General features: G+C 40.2%; 2 protein-coding genes across 4 annotated transcripts in view; one reads left to right on the top strand and one right to left on the bottom strand.

Moving 5' to 3' along the window:
* The window catches only part of NMRAL1 (NmrA like redox sensor 1), a 44,850-nt gene extending 37,867 nt beyond the window's left edge, over positions 1-6,983 (bottom strand). The window contains exon 1 of the mRNA XM_053694360.1: positions 6,966-6,983. The gene's annotated coding sequence lies outside the window, so the exon portion shown is untranslated. The remainder of the gene's footprint in view (positions 1-6,965) is intronic.
* Positions 6,984-20,102, top strand: part of HMOX2 (heme oxygenase 2) — a 28,090-nt gene continuing 14,971 nt past the window's right edge. Inside the window, exons 1-3 of one of the 3 annotated variants that reach the window (XM_053694357.1) lie at positions 6,984-7,071; positions 10,846-10,949; positions 19,236-19,353. In XM_053694357.1, coding sequence (XP_053550332.1) covers positions 10,852-10,949; positions 19,236-19,353 — 216 coding nt within the window. In that variant the 5' untranslated portion in view covers positions 6,984-7,071; positions 10,846-10,851. Of the gene's footprint in view, positions 7,072-10,621; positions 10,727-10,845; positions 10,950-19,235; positions 19,354-20,102 lie in introns of those variants that run through there. The other 2 variants (XM_053694358.1, XM_053694359.1) reach the window with 2 other exon arrangements.

Genomic DNA, 20,102 nt, shown 5'->3' on the forward strand with positions numbered 1-20,102 from the left:
CACTTATCTAGGGCCAGGAAAAACGTTGGGAACAAGGGTCCCACAGCAATAGGCCGCATACAGTGATGGCTGCCCCTCTTGATATAGGGGAGGTGGTTTCTGGGCCTAGCACAGGCCTGCAGCCCTCACGTCAGTCAGGCCTTTAACAATCCTTAGCTCAGGTGGCCTTACATTCCCAGAACCCTAGCTCATACATCCCTCAAGAAGCACACATAACTTACCCCACAGCACATTACCAACCCCTTGGCCGGATCCAGCGCTTGTCAGCTATTCCCAGTGCTTCCCCCAGATGCCGTTCTGGCCCTAGCCCAGTCCCTGCAGCTGTCATAGCTCCGACAGGGACTGCGGCGGGGTTAGAGGGCCCAGGGCGAGGGGATGAGGTGTTGGGCCTAGAGCGGCGATGGAAGTTTGCGGCGCAATTGGACACGCCCCCTCACATCATCACCATCAGACAGAGCAGTGATTATCGTGGCTGCATTCGTGGGATGCAGCGGACTCGGAGCAGAGTGCATTCACCTCACGGAGCCCACCGAAAGAGGGTAGTGCTCCGGTGGGAGTGTGGGGCCGACAGTAAGTGAGGAGGCAAGGAGCTCAGGAAAGGGCGTGGGAAATGTGGGATCCAGGGAGCTCAATGAGTTGCATACCACGAACAGGGTCATGGGCACGGATCAGTTAGGTGGCAGTATTGTGACTAATATACAGAATCCTGGGAATGCAAGCATGAGCGGCAGGAATGTTAATAAATCACTGATGGCTGGAAACCGTATGGGGGCAGCTTTAGTGTACCTAGCACTAGTGGAGACAGCAGTGTGATTGTGAACACATTAATGCAAGGGTCAGGGACACTAGGCAATTGGGCAGTCACAGGCCCGGTATGTATGTGGGAAATTTGGATTGGCAGAGAGTTGTGGCTGCTGCTTTGGGTATGAGCTGGGATGGGGGCAGGGTCTTGCGGAAGGGATGGGCCCCTCTGGAGTCCTGTCCTCTTTCCAGAGTACTTCCAATTTTTCTATTTCACAGGAATTGGGGAACAAATCCAGCGAGTAGGCGGCACGACAGCAGTCAGCGGGACCATCAGCTACAGCAGTGGCGGAGCCATCCACGTCTGGAACAGCAATGCAGGCGGCGAACGGTGAGTTCTTGATACCTACACACGCACACATTAGCTCATCCTCCAGTGGGTCAGACTCTGAGAGGAAAGGAGTTGGGCCTAGTGGGAAAAGGACAGCAGCGTATGTTTCGACTGATCAAGAAAATGTTTGCAGTGCAGGCACAAACTAAGACAGGGGATGCTGGGGTTCCTGCAGTTGGAAGTGTATAGTGGCGCTGCGGCAGATCTAGCAGCATCTATAAAAGTTGCTGCGCAAGGGGACACCTATCCTTGTCTAGTACATTCCCTGCATGGGCATTTAAAGACCAAAGGGATTAAAAAGATACAGGAAGGGAGGTATGTCAACATCTTTGAACTTTCAGCCGAAGCGGACAGGAACAAAGAGGGAAGAAGATGGAACCGGCCCCAAGAGGGTCCGGCGGCCTGAGACATACGAAGAGTGGCAAAGGTGCTTTAGTGTTATGGCAACCTGCTATGTGGACAAATGGCCAGCACAAAGGAATAACCTTTGCAAATAAGATGGTGGAAAATCCACTACTCCATTTTGGCACACAGGATATACATCTGGTCGAAACTGGGGTTAGAACGATTACCACCTGCGGGTACGAAGCCGGGGCCTTAGTGCTCCTTTTCTCGCCAAAGGAGGCAGGGCGTGCTGGAAGTACCAAGAAAAACAGTATGAGAGGGGAGAGAATTGCTCCTTTCGTCACATCTGTAAACACTGGCAGGCCCCCACCCAGGAGTGGAATGCACCAAAAAGAAGGAATCAGGTTTCGACAAGGCAGAAGCAAGAGGTGGGCCTGGTATACACACACACACATATACACACACCCCTCTTGTGGCGGTCGGTCAAGGCCCTGGAGCGAGCAGTCAGATTGAAGAGTGACGGCCTTTGAGAACGGGGAGGGGTGACACCCACTAGGTGTACCACCAACAAATTTAGAACTTTTACAAAGTTCAAACTATTGAAAGTTGCCTAAACTATTAAATAGTTGATAAAGTTTATGTTTTAATAAACGTGACCGGTCTTTTCCCCAAAAAGTTGTGTTTTATTTATAGTGTTGGTTAAGTTAGTAAACAAAATGACACAATAGGTGGTTTATCCCTTATGTACATACCTTGTCTGATGTAAACTCTATATGCCATAGACTAGATCAGAGCAGAGCTGTTAATACATACAGTAAGGTGGCAGAGCTCCCACTAGTGTATAACCCTCCACATTGCAACACAAGTTAAAGATGTTCACTGTGCAACAAAAAAAGGTGTTATATGCAAGCAGGTAGCAACTGCAAAAAAAATCAAAATATACATACGATGTACGTGTTTAACACATGCAAATAGGGCTAGCCAACTATCCACCACAGAAATACTGAATGACCATTGCGGATAAAGAGGTAGGTGGAATAAATAGATCTAAAACCTGGCCCCTTATGGCTTATGTCCCTGTTTTTAAGGACTGCCCAACCAGGCCATGTTATAAACCAATATCAGCCATCAGATTAGACCAACAGCACTTTTTTCATATACTAAAATAAAGTGTCAAAGGACCAGTGGTGTATTTAGGTGTTGTGCTGTCCTAGGTACTGAAAATTCTGCTGCCCCCCCCCCCCAGGTTTTCAGCCATAATATTTTTTTTTATCTTTTATTAACCAGTTAAGACATACATGTGAAACAGTATTTTCAAACAGTATGTAAGAATATAAGTTATACATGCATGTTAATATATTTTGGCCAGTACATTTTTTTAATTATATAATATATGAAAAAAGTCAAACAAACTTTGTTTGGTATCATGGCCATAATATTTTTTAATCATGGAGAAATACATTTTTTATTTTATTTTTTATGGTATTTCCACAGTAAATGTTTACCAGTTCTTGCAAAACACTTGCATACACACATTCACACGCAAACATACACTGTCACAGACACACACGCAAACATACACATTGTCACACACATATCTAATCTATATATACACACACACATACAACCCTCCAAAGATTTCTTGAAACAATACTTCCCCAAACACAATACTGAGTGCTGAAAGCCAACAGAACTAAAGGCAATAGCTAGCTAAATAAATGAAAGCTTCCAAGTTACCTCTTAAACTGATGGGCACTCTTACTTCTATTGAATGTAAGCTCCTTGGGCTAAAATAACTGCAAGCTTCTTAAAAAAAAAAACACAAACACAAATGTGCTGCCCCCTCCAATCTGCTGCCCTGCCTAGGCCAAAATACAAAGAGGTTAAAGTAAAACTTGGCAGCCCCAGACAACTACAGGTCCCAAGCCTTATCAGCATATTTTTTCTTCTTAAAGCACAATCAGTATTAATAATTTAGAAACAAACATAACATACGATATTAATCAAACCACAGATTGCCTTAGAGATAGTCTAACAAAAGGGATATGTAGTAAAAATTAAACTCATGATTCAGATAGAGCAGCAATTAAGAAACTTTCCAATTTACTCCTATTATCAATTTCTTTGTTCTCTTGGCATCTTTTTTGGAAATGCAAAAATAAGCGCTGAGTAGCCAGACCATTTTTGGTTTTAGAACCTGGGTAGCACTTGCTGTTTGGTGGCTAAATGTAGCGACCAATCAGCAAACAATACCCAGGTTCTGAACCAAAAATGGTCCGGCTCCTAAGCTTACACTCATGCTTTTACAAATAAAGATACCAAGAGAATGAAGAAAAACTGATAATAGGAGTAAATGAGAAAGTTGCTTAAAACTGCTGCTTTATCTGAATCATGATAGTTTTATCTTGACTAGATATTCCTTTAATAAGCAATGGGGATGTTTGTTAACCTATTTACAATTTTGTTCCACACTTTTTTGGAAAAGCAACATGTATAATCAATGTGAGTTAATATACGGATATTTTTTGTATTGCGAAAAGGTTTTGTGTGTATGTCACTAAAACCCGATTTCCATATAAAAAGTTGCATAGGGGGAAAAAAAGTTTTATTAATCACAAGAACATTTTTTTATTGTTAAATAAAATTTCCTGTGGTTAATTTAACCAACTTTTTAAAAAAAAAAAATTAAAAAAATGACCAATACATTCTCAGACATTTCATTTTAAAGGGAACATATAATTTCCAAGCATCATGTCACTTTAAAGCCCCAAAGGCAGAACTTCTCTTTACTATCTGCAATGAGATTTTTTTTTAGCGAAAAATTTTCTGCAGGTCATTTTTGCAAACTAGGAGGAGCAATCATCAATCAATGTGCTGCCATTTTACAGCACTGCACTGTATTTGACTGCTCTCTTCAAACAGAGCTTCACTCTGGCTGCAGTGCTAAGTGAAACTAATGCTGTTCAGCCAGAGAACAGTCTGAGGTGGAGCAGCACTGCAAAGCAAAAGTGATTACAGTCCCTGCATGTGTCCTGTTCTTTCTGCAGACATACTGCATTTTCTGCGATGACATCTCAGATCACTGTATGTTCTGCCTTGGGGCACAAAGCATTTAATAAATGCCAGAAATAAAAAAAATGCATATGTCAAGATTTTTTTTAATTTTTGTTTCTGATATGGAGTAGTTGAGTTAAAGAAAAACTTAAGACTGTACTCAAACAAGCAGCTGTGAACTATGTATTGTAATCAAAGCTACTGCAGGAACACCATGATCTTTATCTCTCCTGCTGCATCTTGCTTGCATAGCTTTTTTATAGCCAATACTGCAATATTGACATTGTAACAGACAAAAGCAGCTATGTTAAAAAAAAAAAAAGGACAAAATATAGGAAAAGGAGGTTTTTGTAAAATAAAAAATATAACACTTCTTGTAGGTAAAATGGATTGAGAAAATTTTACAGTATGTCACTTTAAGTATAAATGTTTCTCACCCATCCCCTCTATAGTGTAAATACAGCAGTATATTGAAGCCTAGGTGTTATATGTTTGAGATAGATAGATATAGGCTTACCATCATTTTTAGAGGTGAAACTGGGACCACCTGGTGCGGTGCCAGTGGGGGTGTGGTCAAGGGGGTGTGGCAATTTCCGATCCTTTTTAAAGTGAAGGTCAATTTTCACCAATGAGTGCCCGGTTTTTAAAAATACTTTTAAAAACAGGGGCACTTTCATTGATGAAAATTAACATAGCACTGTATTTGAAGAAATACTTACCTTTTACTTCTGCAAAGCCGGATCGACGATCCCCCTCCTTCTTCTTCCTGCTGTAGACCACAGCAATGACGAAACTGGCTTCCTCCAATCACAGCCAGGCATCACGAGCTGGACGCTCTGGGGTGCAAGCCATTATTGGAGGAAGCCGGTTTTCGTCATTTCTGACGTCACTACAGAGGAACTGAGGCTGAGATCGGTGATCCGGTTTTGCAGGAGTAAAAGGTACGTATTTCTTAAAATCCAGTGCAATGTTAATTTTCATCAATGAAAGTGCCCCTGTTTTTAAAAGTATTTTTAAAAACCGGGCACTCATTGATGAAAATTGACCTTCACTTTAAAGTAGTAGCTTTTATGTGTGTAATGTTTTGTGGATACTCTACCCTTCCTCAGTCAAACAAGTGAATCACACAGTTTAAATAGACCATAACACTACCCCCTAGTGAAAAAGGCACCATTACGTTGTCATGGCAAATAAATCATTAATCTAAATCTCAGATTCTATATAATGCCAAACATCAAGCATAATTATCACTTTCATAATTATCAATTTCACAATTTAATATCTGCAATGTAATATGTGTTTTATGTGTCTAATTAAGGAACAGAGCCATATACTGATAAGGCATAAATACAACATTGAATGAAAGTAAAAAAGAAACATGTACTGTACCTGCTAAAGCTATTTAAGTGGCTACGCTATACCATAATGCAGGAAGATTATAGCCAAAATGCTATGCTGCATGAAGTAAAGCAAGATCCAGGCCAAAAACCCTGCCTGTCTGTACTTCCTTGTCATACCCATATGATTCACCTAAAGGTGTATTACCGGCAATGACACCAGGGGTCGGGGGGGGGGTGTTAAATTCTTAGAAAAATAAACCAAGTAGTACTACAAAATTAAAAAAAACCTATGCTGCTCTCTCAGCCTGTATTACTAAATGTAAACTTTGAAGGACACGAACGTTAAGCTAAGCAGGGCTGTATGTAACAAAGTACCAGCATCTAACTATGCTGGAGAGTCACAGTCCAGTCATTTTGAATAATGTGTCTGGGTTTCAGATGGTCTGAAACCCGGACACATGATTTGAAACCTGGCGGTGGCAACCCTACTGGGACAGAATGAACAACTGGGTGGGACACTGGGACAGCCCCTCCAAACCGGGACAATCCCAGTAAAAGTGGGACTTCTGGTAAGCCTAGATAGATATATACACACACAATGAACCATGGATTGCACTCACTGGTCTTTTGAAAAAACGTACCTTTAATGTGACGTTTCCTCAGACCGTCTGAGGAAGGGGATATAGTCCCCCGAAACGTCACATTAAAGGCACGTTTTTCTCCAAAGACCAGTGAGTGCAATCCATGGTTCATTTTATATATATATATATATATATATATATATATATATATATATATATATATATATATATATATATATATATATAATATACGTGTTTTCTGTGTAGAATTTGAGGAATAGGTAACAAAGTGATTATCTATCGTGAAACAAAGTCTATTGTAGACTGTCCCTTTAAATTTGGGGTATTTTATCATAGCTGCAATCTCACTTCCTTTCACAACTGAGGAGAGGAATTAGTGGTAAGTAGTTTTGGCCTTTTCCCAAACAAACCCTAGTTATTTGGGTGACAGCCGTTACTATGGAAACCTCCGCTTCCTGTCTGTGACCATAGAGAGGCTTGGAATTTGTTTACCAGCTCGTTGCGTCAATTCCGGGTTCGGGCAGGAGAGTACGGTCTGACAACCGGTGTGGATTTGTGGGTCTCTTCTGTCTCTCTTTAGGGTCTCCTTCCGCTTCCGGTGAGGATTTATGTCCCCGCAGCCTGTGCATTAATTAGTCTCTTCACGTGGGGCTAATTAACGGTTTATGTGCTTCTAATAATTGTAATTAAGTTAACAAATCAGACAATATTGGGTGAGATCATGCAGGTCTCATGTCGTATTCTCTAATTAATCGTGTAGTTGTGTGAGCTCTAAACATAGTGAGCCTGTCCTGATAATTCTGCAGGCGCGGGATCACTGCCTGAACCTAATATGCTTTAGTAATGGGGCCATGGTGATATTCTGTTTATTATACTTGGAGATATTACTGTCTGATCCTGGGCTGGTATGCTGCAGACAGGGTGTCACACTATAATGTATTGGAAAACAGCACTGCATAATCCTGTCCTGATATGTTGCAGGGATGAGGTCAAACTGTATTATAGTATAGCACAATGCTAGCTGTTTGTAGTCTGATACTACTGGCTGTGGGGTCAGCTACAGGAACCCATCACTGAGCCTGTCCTCATATCCTATAGGCAGTAGGGGCATTGTATTATACAGGAACCCAGAACTTAACCTGCCCTCATATCCTATAGGCAGTAGGGGCATTGTATTATACAGGAACCCAGAACTTAACCTGCCCTCATATCCTATAGGCAGTAGGGGCATTGTATTATACAGGAACCCAGAACTGAATCTGCCCTCATATCCTATAGGCAGTAGGGGCATTGTATTATACAGGAACCCAGAACTGAACCGGTTCCCATATCCTATAGGCAGTAGGGGCATTGTATTATACAGGAACCCAGAACTGAACCGGTTCCCATATCCTATAGGCAGTAGGGACATTGTATTATACAGGAACCCAGAACTGAATCTGCCCTCATATCCTATAGGCAGTAGGGGCATTGTATTATACAGGAACCCAGAACTGAATCTGCCCTCATATCCTATAGGCAGTAGGGGCATTGTATTATACAGGAACCCAGAACTGAACCTGTCCTCATTTCCTATAGGCCAGTGTTTTTCAACCAGTGTGCCGTGAGAGATCCTCAGGTGTGCCACGGCAGACTGACAACAGTGCGGGGGTGTCCCTCTTTCAAATTTTTAAATATTGGGAGGTATGTGACAGGCTCATCAGGCATCATTTACAACCATGACACTGACATTCATTCACAGACGATCATTATGATTGTTTGTGAATGAATGTCAATGTCATGTATAGTTTGTAGGAGGCATGGCATGACAGCACAGTACAGTGTATATATATATATATATATATATATATATATATATATATATACTGTATATATATCCTGTATTAGGCTACAATGTGTGATTTTGTAAAATTTTGGGATGGTGGAGTGCCACAGGATTTTTTAATGTAAAAAAGTGTGCCACGGCAAAAAAAGGTTGCAAATCACTGCTATAGGCAGTAGGGGCATTGTATTATACAGGAACCCAGAACTGAACCTGTTCCCATATCCTATAGGCAGTAGGGGCATTGTATTATACAGGAACCCAGAACTGAACCTGTTCCCATATCCTATAGGCAGTAGGGGCATTGTATTATACAGGAACCCAGAACTGAACCGGTTCCCATATCCTATAGGCAGTAGGGGCATTGTATTATACAGGAACCCAGAACTGAACCTGTCCTCATATCCTATAGGCAGTAGGGGCATTGTATTATACAGGAACCCAGAACTGAACCGGTTCCCATATCCTATAGGCAGTAGGGGCATTGTATTATACAGGAACCCAGAACTGAACCGGTTCCCATATCCTATAGGCAGTAGGGGCATTGTATTATACAGGAACCCAGAACTGAACCTGTCCTCATACACTTCTTTTTTTTACAATGTGCTAGCAGTAGTCATAACAGATAAAAACAGCAATGGCTGAGTCTGATCTGATAATGCAGTGACTTACTACATTCAGCATTTTCTTAAAGCAGGGCTCGACAAACCCAGGAGCCACTGGCTCCTAGAATTCTATTCTTGGCTCCTAACTTTACTTTAAAAAATCCTGCTGATCCAGTTAGCAGCGCTAGTTACACATCTGAGTTGTGCGACTAGCGCTGCCAATTGGATCAGCAGCATTCTCTGCTTAGTACTAGCAGTGCTCTGCGAATCCAGAGCGGTATTTTTACTTTTTGTTTAACTCCTTTGCAAAAGTTAAAGGGACAGTCTAGTCAAAATTAAATTTTTTATAATTCAGATAGGGCATGTCATTTTAAACAACTTTCCAATTTACTTTTATCATCAAATTGGCTTTTTTTTTCTCTTGGTATTCTTAGTTAAAAGCTAAACCTAGGTAGGCTGCTAATTTCTTAGCCCTTGAAGGCCGCCTCTTATCTGAATGCATTTGACAGTTTTTCACAGCTAGAAGGCATTAGTTCATGTGTGCCATATAGATAACATGCTCACGCCCGTGGAGTTATTTACTGATTGGCTAAAATGCAAGTCTGTCAAAAGAACTGAAATAAGGGGGCAGTCTGCAGAGGCTTAGATGTAAAGTAATCACAGAGGTAAAAAGTGTATTAATATAACTGTGTTGGTTATGCAAAACTGGGGAATGGGTAATAAAGGGATTGTCTATCTTTTTAAACAATACAAATTCTGGAGTTGACTGTCCCTTTTTAGACTAACCCTAAAGGGACACTGAATCCAATTTTTTTTCTTTCGTGATTCAGATAGAGCATGAAATTTTAAGCAACTTTCTAATTTATTCCTATTATCAAATTTTCTTCATTCTCTTGGTATCTTTATTTGAAATGCAAGAATGTAAGTTTAGATGTCGGCCCATTTTTGGTGAACAACCTGGGTTGTTCTTGCTGATTGGTGGATAAATTCATCCACAAATAAAAAAAGTGCTGTCCAGAGTTCTGAACAAAAAAGCTTAGATGCCTTCTTTTTCAAATAACGATAGCAAGAGAACGAACAGAAATTGATAATATGAGTAAATTAAAAAGTCGCTTAAAATTGCTGCTCTATCTGAATCACGAAAGAGAAAAACCCTTTAAGCGCACAGTAGTGTATGTTTAATAGTCGTAAAATGACATGCTCTAATAAATTAGAGCGTCATTTTTTTATATACTATAAATGGCCCTTTAAGAGTTTACCACATATTAGAAATTCAGCATTTCCCAAATCTATCCTGATCATCATCTGCAGTTGGTACCATATATTAGAAAGAATATCAGCATTGCCTGAACCTGTCCCAATAATATGTAGTTAGGAACTTAAAAATAATAGTTTGGAATTCAACATTGCCAGAACCTGCCCTATTAATCAGTAATTAGAGGGTTTAGAAATTCAGCACTTCCTGAACCTGCCCTATAATCTGCAATCTAGTTGTTTCTCTCGAACAGGCCCTGTATTCTACACTTGTATTTAGCCACCTCCTGTACTGTTATCCTGATCATAGCTCACATTATTATGAAAATCCCTGATCCCTGCAGAGTTAAACAAACGCTGGTGCGTATATGCCCTAGCCATGCGCTGTTCTCTGTTTACTCACAGGTGCACACGGCTGCTGCATTAGCAATTGGTCACCTGCTCTCTGGGCTGATCAGATTACATGATCTGTAGCTCAGACAAGGGACGGGTGTAATGTAGCGTGTGACTTCACTGTGTGAGAGGTGACAGGGACATCAGAGTCGTGCAGGTTGTCAGGGAAAGTGCTGATTGTGAGGCGGAACTTCTATATTTATAAACCCTTGTCTGCCTTTGTGTTTTTACCAATTAGTTTAAGGCTTTTAAAATTATTTTTTATCAAACCTGTGGGTTTTTTGTTTTGTTTTAACAGTGAGTCATGTCCACATACAAAACTGATGGGATGGATAACAATGTTCAGAGTGAAAATAGTCTATATAGTGCGGTCCCATATGAGGATGAAAGCAACGTCTGTAGGTGAGTACTGCTGATCTGTTAGGATAATAAGAGATTTTTCTTTACCTCTCCTTTCATTTTAAAAATATTGACTTGTGATTCTTTTGTAGTAGATAATTTTTTCTGTGTGATCAAGCTACACAATTCTAATGTGACATTTATTTTGTGATATTTTACATAAAGGGACAGTAAACACCTTCAAATTTACTAGAGATTTCTGTTGTGTTGCTATAGAATAACACATCAGCAACATTTTTAACTGCTTCATGACAGAAAAATAGTGTTCATATTGGAACAAAGTTTGGATGTAAACACTATTTGTAAAAATGAAATGAGGTGATCGTCGATGCGAACGCTTGATTTCAAGGCCGGGATTGGATCATGGGGGACTGCCTAAGCTACTAGGCACGCCCCCCATTCTGATCCTTGCCTACATCAAAGGGGGAAGCCGCAGGACCCCGTGTATGGTAAGACTTTCTATGCCGTCCTAACGGCGTTAAAGCACGGCACTGTTAGGAGGGCATGGAACGTCCTAATGACGTAAATTACATCTTTTTATTTTTAAAGACACGATGAGTCCACGGATTTCATCCTTGTGGGATATTCACCTCCTGGTCAGCAGGAGGAGGCAAAGAGCACCACAGCAGAGCTGCTATATCCCTTCCCTCCCACTCCAGTAATTCTCTTTGCCTATGTTAGTGATAGGAAGAGGTAAAGTGAGGTGTTAGATTAGATTCTTCAATCAAGAGTTTATTATTTTTAAAGTAGTGCCAGAGTGTGCTGCTTAGTCCTAGAGTGTAGCCGTAGTCCATATCAGTCTCTGCAGTGGAGCATTTGGTGGCTTTAAAGCAATGGGAACTTGTGGGACATAATTCTCACTGCACCTCCCATGTAATTGTTTGCTGCCCTTACCAAAGAAAATCTGAGGGATATTACTCAGAACTTTCGCTTTAATTCACAGGTCCATGTGAGGGAGAGGACCTCGCACACCTGGGAACTGCCTTACTGTCCGGCAGCAGATAATGAGGTAAGTGCTAACTTTATTCTGTGGGTGGAAAGGAGACTCAGAAGCAAGTTGGGCACTTTATTTTTATTATTCCTCATTGGATTTAGCCTTATTATCAGAGGCTTACAGGTAGATTCCCTCAGAATTTTAGGGAACCTTTTAGGACAGTTAAACGCAGGCACTGGGGCTTGATGTATGGGACTTGTGAGATTGCCATTCAGTCATATCGAAGCCATTATTGCGGAGCTATACTTCAAAGATAAGCTCAGTGTGAGGCAATACATGTGACTGGTATTCTTATCTCCTGACCGGGAGATCTCATATTGGGATTTGCCGTAATTGTTGAGAATTAGCTCAGTGTGAGGCAATACTTGGGACTTCCGTTCTTATTTCCCGGCGGTTTAATAATAGCCGACCGGGAGATCTCTTATGGCCATAATTTATGTGTTTTGTTTGAACGAGCATTGTAAAGCATCTGCATGATCCACGTTGTGTTCAGTCTGTTATTTTTCTCCCGAGGACCATTTTTCTAAATAAGATGGCGACCGGGAGAGGATTATGTTAACGCCCACGATGGGCGGAGTTATGTGTGGCGCCAATTTAGTGCGCACCACTTTGTTTATTCTTCTTGGTATCGGAAGATTTAGTGGAGAGTGTTTCTCTCGTTAAGGTGTCAGTATTGCACTGGACAGTGTTCAAAAAGGGAAGATTATCCACAGATTTTAGTCCGCAATATCTAACCTTTTTCTGCAGACATAACTATTATTAAATTAATTTCACAACCCTGTATCTTAAAATGCAACAAGTGCACACATGAAATAAAGTTACTTTTAAAACTTAAAGAGACAGTAACGTTTTTGTGCGGTTCCTTTTCTTAAATGCATTTCAGCTGGTTATTGCTTAATTCAGCTTTATGATTTAAAGTGACAGTAACGTTTTTGTGGGGTTCCTTTTATTAAATGCATTTCAGCTGTTTATTGCTTAATTCAGCCTTGTACTTAAAATAGAACAAGTGCACACATAAAATAAAGTTACGTTTCAAATTTAAAGAGACAGTAACGTTTTTTATTAAAAGATTACACTCTTTTTCTGAACTTTCTCCTTTTAAGGCATTTGGCTGTTTAGGAGTCTGTTGCCAATGATCTCTTTATGCCACAAATTTCTCCTATAGTGCCCACAAAATGTTATGGCCCACATGCAGTGCCCTGCGCTTACTCACACACTCCGTCTGGAGTTACTATGCATATCATGCATTATGCTTTTCCCAAGTAGAGGGAAACATTATATTCAGTAGTTCTTCCCTGTTAGAGGAAGATACTTCGGCATTATATGAGAGAAAATTCTCAGTCTCAGATGACTAATATTTTTATTTGATCCTGAGGTTGTTTTTCTTTCAGTTCTTTAGCTTTATCACCTCCATTTGGTATTTTAGGAGGTTTTAGCTACCCTGGACAACTCCGGCACTACCGGTGTAATCTATCCTAGTGCGTCCAGTAAGTTATAAGGAATGGGAAAGTCGCATTCCCTATATTTAAAGAGATGTTTCACATAGCCGACTCAGCTAAGGAGGTTGGGCAAACATTCCCTAGGGTGGAAAGAGTAGTTTCCAGTTTAGCAAAGAGAACTACTATGACATTAGAGGATAATTGTTTTTTTAAAGGTCCTATGGACGAAAATTAGAAAAGGGATGTACACCAGGGCTTACAATGGCATCCAGCTGTGTACTTTACTACCGTCACTAGTGCAACGGCATATTGGTTTGATGCGTTGTCTGATGCTTTTAAGTCAGAAACTTCCCTGGATAAAATCTAGGATAGGATAAAGGTTTCCAAATTGGCTAATTCCTTTATTTCAAATTCTTCTCTTCAAATGGTAGCATAGGTTTCTCTGTTCCAGTTCATAGAGCCTTATGGTTAGAGTCTTGTTCTACGGATGTATGCTCTAAGTCTAAGCCTTTCAGGATTCTTTACAAGGGGAAGACCTTGTTGGAATCTGGTTTGACGGAAATAATGACAAAATGATCCATACAGCCTTCTGTTGAATCAAAGACAGCATGAAGGACATGCCCCTGATCCAGGATCGGATCTTGTAGGGGGCAGACTTTCAGTCTTCGCTCAGGCTTGAGTTCGGGAGGTTCAGAATCCCTGGGCAATAGAAAAGTGTCCCAGGGATTCAAATTAGAGTTCAAGCGTTTTCCTCCCAGAGGCAGGTGTCTGCTTTCAAGATTATCCGCAGATCAGACAAAGGGAGAAGCGTTCTTACACTGCGTAAGAGACATCTCAGACCTGGGAATGTTTTTCCACAAAAGAGAGGGAACCTTCAGAGTTCCCATACAGGTACTGGGTCTGTTTTTTTTTTTTTTATACAAATCGGTTTGTGGTTTCTATAAAAGAGGAACCTTCAGTCCATTTTTTAGATCTCAAGAGTCTAAACAGATTTTCTTGGTGTACCGTCCTTCAAGATGGCAACTATTCGTTCCATTCTTCCCTTGATCCAAGAGTGTCAATTTATGACAATTTTAAGGACGCGTACCTTCATGTGCCATTCATAAGTTGGACAAGCGCTTCCAGTTCATGGTTCTTCTTTTCAGCCTTGCCTCTGCCCTCAGAGTTTTCACGAAAGCTCTGGGAGCGCTGTGGGCGGTGCTTCAGTTACAGCGCACTGCAGTGGCATCTTATCTGGAAGACATTTCTAGTCCAGGCGCCATCCTTACAACTAGCAAGATTTTACACTGACTTGGTGTTATCCTTCCAGTGGTCTTACGGGTGGAAGGTAAATTTGGAAAGATTTCCTTAGTCCCATGCACAAGGGTAATTTTCTTGGGAATCGTTATAGATTACATATCAATTAAGATTCTTCTGACAGAATGTCAGGAAATCAGAGATTATCGATACTTGTTTAGTCATTCAGTCCACTCCTCGGCCTTCAGTGGCTTAGTACATGGAGGTAATCGGACTGATGGAGGCAATGGTCGTCATCCCATTTGCTCGGTTCCATCTCAGACCTCTGCAGTTAAGCATGCTCAGGCAATGGATCAAAGATTATACAGTTTTTGTCTCCTCAAATACTACTGGGTCAGGAGACAAGGGATTCTCTCCAATGGTGGTTGTCTCTGGATTATCTCTTCCAGGGAACCTTTCGCAGACCATCTTGGGTATTTGTAACAGACACCAGCTTTCTAGGGTGGGAAGCAGTCTGGGGCTCCCTCAGGGCCCAGGAGGTTTGGACTCAGTCAGAGTTTGTTCTTCCTTTAAACGTTCTGGAGCTGAGAGCGATCTACAATGTCTTCTGGTCTGGCCTTAGTTGACCTTGGTCCAGTTTTTCAGGTTCTAGTCGATTTCAATGATGTCAGTGACTTACATCAATCATCAGGAGGGAACGAGGAGTTCCTTAGTGATGACAGAGGTTTCCAAATTAATTCAGTGGACGGAGGCCTTTTCTTGTTGCCTGTTGGAGATCCACATCACAAGGGGTGGAACAACTGGGTAGATTTTCTGAACAGGTAGACCTTTCTTCCGGGAGTGGGAACTCCATAAGGAAGTGTTCTCCAGATTTTTCTTTCATTTGCTTTTTTTCCTCGGGTCATTGCTTGAATCAAGCAGGAGAGGGCTTCGGTGATCCTCATAGCACCGGCTTCGCTTCGTAGGATTTGGTGTGGAGATCTGGTGGACATCTCATCTCTGCCACCTGGGAGACTTCTGTTGAGGAAGGCCCCTCCTTCATCCAAGTTTGGTTTATCTGAAACTGACTGCTTGGAGATTGAACAATTAATATTATCCAAGCAATGTTTTTCTAACTCGGTTATTGTGACCATGTCTCAGGCTAGTAAGCCTGTCTCTGGACAATTTGTCCTAAGATATGGCATATATATCTTTTTTGGTGTGCATCCATGGGCTTCTCATGGAGTAGAGTTAGGATTCCTGGTATTTTGTCTTTTCTCCAAGAGGGTTTGGAGTAAGGTTTATCGTCTATTTCCCTAAAGGGTCAAATCTCTATAGTTATTTATTTTATTTTTAGACATCTGGCGGATGTCCCAGATGTACAATCATTTGGTCAGACCTTGGTTGGGATCGGACCTGTGTTTAATCCGGTTACTCCTCCATGGAGTCTAGATTTAGTTCTCAGAGTTCTTCTAGAGGCTCTGTTTGAGCGTATGCATTCCTTACATATTAAGTTGTTATCTGGGAATGTGTTATTTCTTGTTGCTCTCTGGCGTAGCTTAGTGGCTACCACTCCTGGTTGAGAGTTTATCTCTTTCCACGGGTACTGTGCATTTAATGGAGAGTCTCAGAGCTCTCGACATTACAGTATCAGTCTCCTTATCTTATTTTCCATGCAGATAAGGTAGTTCTCCGTACTAATTTAGGATTTCTTCCTAAGGTGGTTTTCTGATCGGAACAATACTCAGGAAATTGTTATTCTTTTCTTGTGTCCTAATCCTTCTTTCAGAAGGTAAAGACTTCTGCGCAATTTGGATGTGGTCAGTGCCTTCAGGTTTTACCTGCAGGCGACTAAGGACTATCTTCAGTCTTCTTCTTCTTCTTTGTTTGTGGTTTTCTCAAGAAAACGCACGGGACAGAAAGCTACAGTTGCTTTCCTTTTCTCTTTGACTGAAGAATATCATACGTTTTGCATATGGGACTGCTGGACAGCAGCCTCCAGGGAGAGCTACGGCTCATTCCACGAGGGCTGTGGCTTCCTCATGGGCATTCAAGATTGATGCTTCTGTTGAGAAGATTTGCAAGGTTACATCTTGGTCCTCTCTTCACACTTTTTCTAAATTTTACAAATTTGATACCTTGGCTTCGGCTGAGGCTGTTTTTGGGGAGAAGGGTTTTTCAAGCAGTGGTGTCTTCCGTTTAGGTTCCCTGTCTTGTCCCTCCCTTATCATCCGTGTACTCTAGCTTTGGTATTGTATCCCACAAGTAAGGATGATAATCTGTGGAATCATCGTGTCTTTAAAAAGAAAAGAAAATGTATGCTTACCTGATAAATTTGTTTCTTTTTAGACACGACCCGCCCTGTTCTCTGAGACAGGTTATTATTTTTTGTAAACTTTAGACACCTCTGCACTTTGGCTTTTCCTTTCTCTTCCTAACTTCGAATGACTGGAGTGGGAGGGAAGGGAGGAGCTATATATAGCAGCTCTGCTGTGGTGCTCTTTGCCTCCTCCTGCTGACCAGGAGGTGAATATCCCACAAGTAAGGATGAAATCCGTGGACTCATCGTGTCTAAAAAGAAACAAATTTATCAGGTAAGCATAAATTTTCTTTATACAGGAATTGTTTACCAATAGCCAAAACTCCACCTACAATTTGCCTTATTTGGCAGAGCAAATCTGGGCTTTAGTCAGCAGACAACAAGGCTGGTATTGTTAGTACATTATTTTGCAGTTGTTATCTGATAAAGCCAATTAGCCCTTTCATGACAGGGTCATAATGTCTACATCAGAACAACGTTCCGATGTAGACAAATTTAAATCCCGCAATCGCGAGATTTCAATTATGGGATCGGGTCAGGGGGTATCCCTATGACGCTAGGCACGCCCTCCAGACTGTGATCCTATCCAGGAAGCGCCTTTGGCTTCAGGACAGCCAAACTGCTATGACGTTGTATTCCGTCCTAACGGCGCTAAAGCCCAGCGCCGTTTGGACGGAATACTACGCCATAACGGTGCTAAAAGGTTAAGTACAGATATGTAGCAGGATTAGCGTTGAGAAGTCAGTGGGTGCATTTCAAGTTCTGAGAATTAGAAAGTCCTAATTTTTTTTAGAGCTGAATTACATAAAAAGGAGGCAACATAAATAATGAAAATATATAGCAAAGTTGTTTTAGTGCACATAACTAAACATTTTATATAAAAATATCAAGGTGTTTACTGTTAAAAGGACATTAAAATAAATAAAAAATAGTACATTTTACTTAAAGGGACATTAGATTCAAAATCTAATTTCCTTTTAAAAAGGTTTTTTTATGCCAATTGAAATAAATTGTAATGTACTGCCATTTTGTGTGTGTGTATATTTCCTGATTTTCCTGGTATTAGTTTTTTTACTCCCCCAGAAAGGCTTTAGTACAATCCATGGTATTCTGAAACTTTAGCCTCCTACAGTGATTGGTTGGCCAGGGCATTGGTTAATTTTTATCTGTAACAGTAACAGTAAAGGGTTGTATCCCCAGACTGCAATTTTGGTAACATCCTGTAATCAGATCTTTTGTAATGCAATGATTGAAATTTACACTCATTTTGTGAACAAACGTTACAGATGCTTTCAGTTTTATTTAAAGTTGTTTTGCTACACAAAACTAAATATTTTTATATTAAAATCTCAATGTGCTTATTTTTTACTATCAATTTTATAGAAGAAATGTATAAAAACTACAGTTTATAATGTCACATGAGCACAATAGAATGTACTGAAGTCAGGAGATAAAGGAAATATATCTAATACATTATTCACATCTGTTTTAGCAAACAAAATAGAAAAATATGTAAGGTTATCATATTACATTTAAATGGCAATGTTAAAGTGAATGTAAACTTAATCATACTCGTTCAAGTCATAGGATAGAATGTAAAAAATGAATGAGACTTTCATTCATCAAATTTGTAGTCTATACTGATTTTTACCTTTTAATGCTAGAACGCTAAGTTCCGTTCCTCCGCCGCCATATTGATCATTTGATTGACAGATGACGAATCTGCAATCCACTAATCATTGTTTCTCCCCCCCACCCCCCGGGGCATTCAGCCCCTTTGCACAAACGTCACGATTAGTGGATTGCAGGTTCATCATCTGTCAATCAATTGATTAATATGGCGGGCAGAGGAATGGCGCTTATCATTCTAGCATTAAAAGGTAAAAAACTAAGAAGTTCAGTATAGACTACAAATTTGATGAATGAAAGTCTCATTCATTTTTTTAAACTCTATCCTATGACTTGAGCGAGTATGCTCAAGTTTACATTCACTTTAACAATAGTTTTAGATATTTTTGTTCTCATATTTGACCATAGGAGCTGAAAAGCATTCACGTCTTTAGCACTCTATGGCAACAGTGTTTGCAATGTTTGTAGCAATGTTATACATTGTTGTAAACATTAATCCTATAGAGTTCTAAAGACAACAAAGCGAAATTTATAACATAAATATTTGTTTTTAAATTTCACACTCTATCTGAATTATTAAAGTGTTATTTTGAATTTAATATCCCTTTAATGATTATTTTATAAAAACCTAGAATATGATCGCGTGTAAGAACAGAAATGCTTTACTAAATCTCTGACAAACAAACACACAGGCCTACGGACCTATCTGAGCTGCTGAAAGAGGGAACAAAGGAATCGCACGAGAAGGCAGAAAACACCAAATTTGTAAAGGATTTCCTAAAAGGTCGTATTAAGAAGGAGCTGTTTAAGGTTGGTGACCAGGGAGTGCCTTGTCTTTGATGTCTTGGTGCAGAGGGTGCATCATGACATTTAAATTGACTATTACTGTGTAGCTGTCAGTGTGATTTTAGCACATTAATGGTCCTGTCATGCTTTGAACTTTAAAGGGACACTCAGGTCAAATTAAATTTTCATGATTCAGATACAGCATGTAATTTTAAACATCTTTCTAATTTTCTTCCATTAAAAAAAATGTGCACAGTCTTTTATATTTACAATTTTTGAGTCACCAGATCCTACTGAGCATGTGCAAGAATTCACTGACTATACGTATATGCATTTGTGATTGGCTGATTGCTGTCACATGGTACAGGGGGAGTGGAAATATACATAACTTTAAAATGTGTTAGAAAAAAATCTACTACTCATTTGAAGTTCAGAGTAAATGCTATTGCATTGTCTTGTTATCTTGCATTTGTTGATTATGCAAATCTACTGTGTTTACTGGTCCTTAGATTTAAAGAGATCTGTATTATTTTCATAAACACATAATGGAATATTGAAAGTATGAGTGGTAGCTTCTGCAAATAATGATGTGTATACGTTATATCTCATATGCATGCTATATATTACATTCATTTTTTCTACAACATACAAAAACATTGAAATACAGTAATGTGTGCAACCTGAGCACCTTAAAGGGACAGTCTACACCAGATTTTTTATTGTTTAAAAAGCTAGATAATCCCTTTTATTATCCATTCCCCAGCTTTGCACAA

This window comes from Bombina bombina, chromosome 11 (genome assembly GCF_027579735.1).
Source record: "Bombina bombina isolate aBomBom1 chromosome 11, aBomBom1.pri, whole genome shotgun sequence".
NCBI classification, from domain to species: Eukaryota; Metazoa; Chordata; class Amphibia; order Anura; family Bombinatoridae; genus Bombina; species Bombina bombina.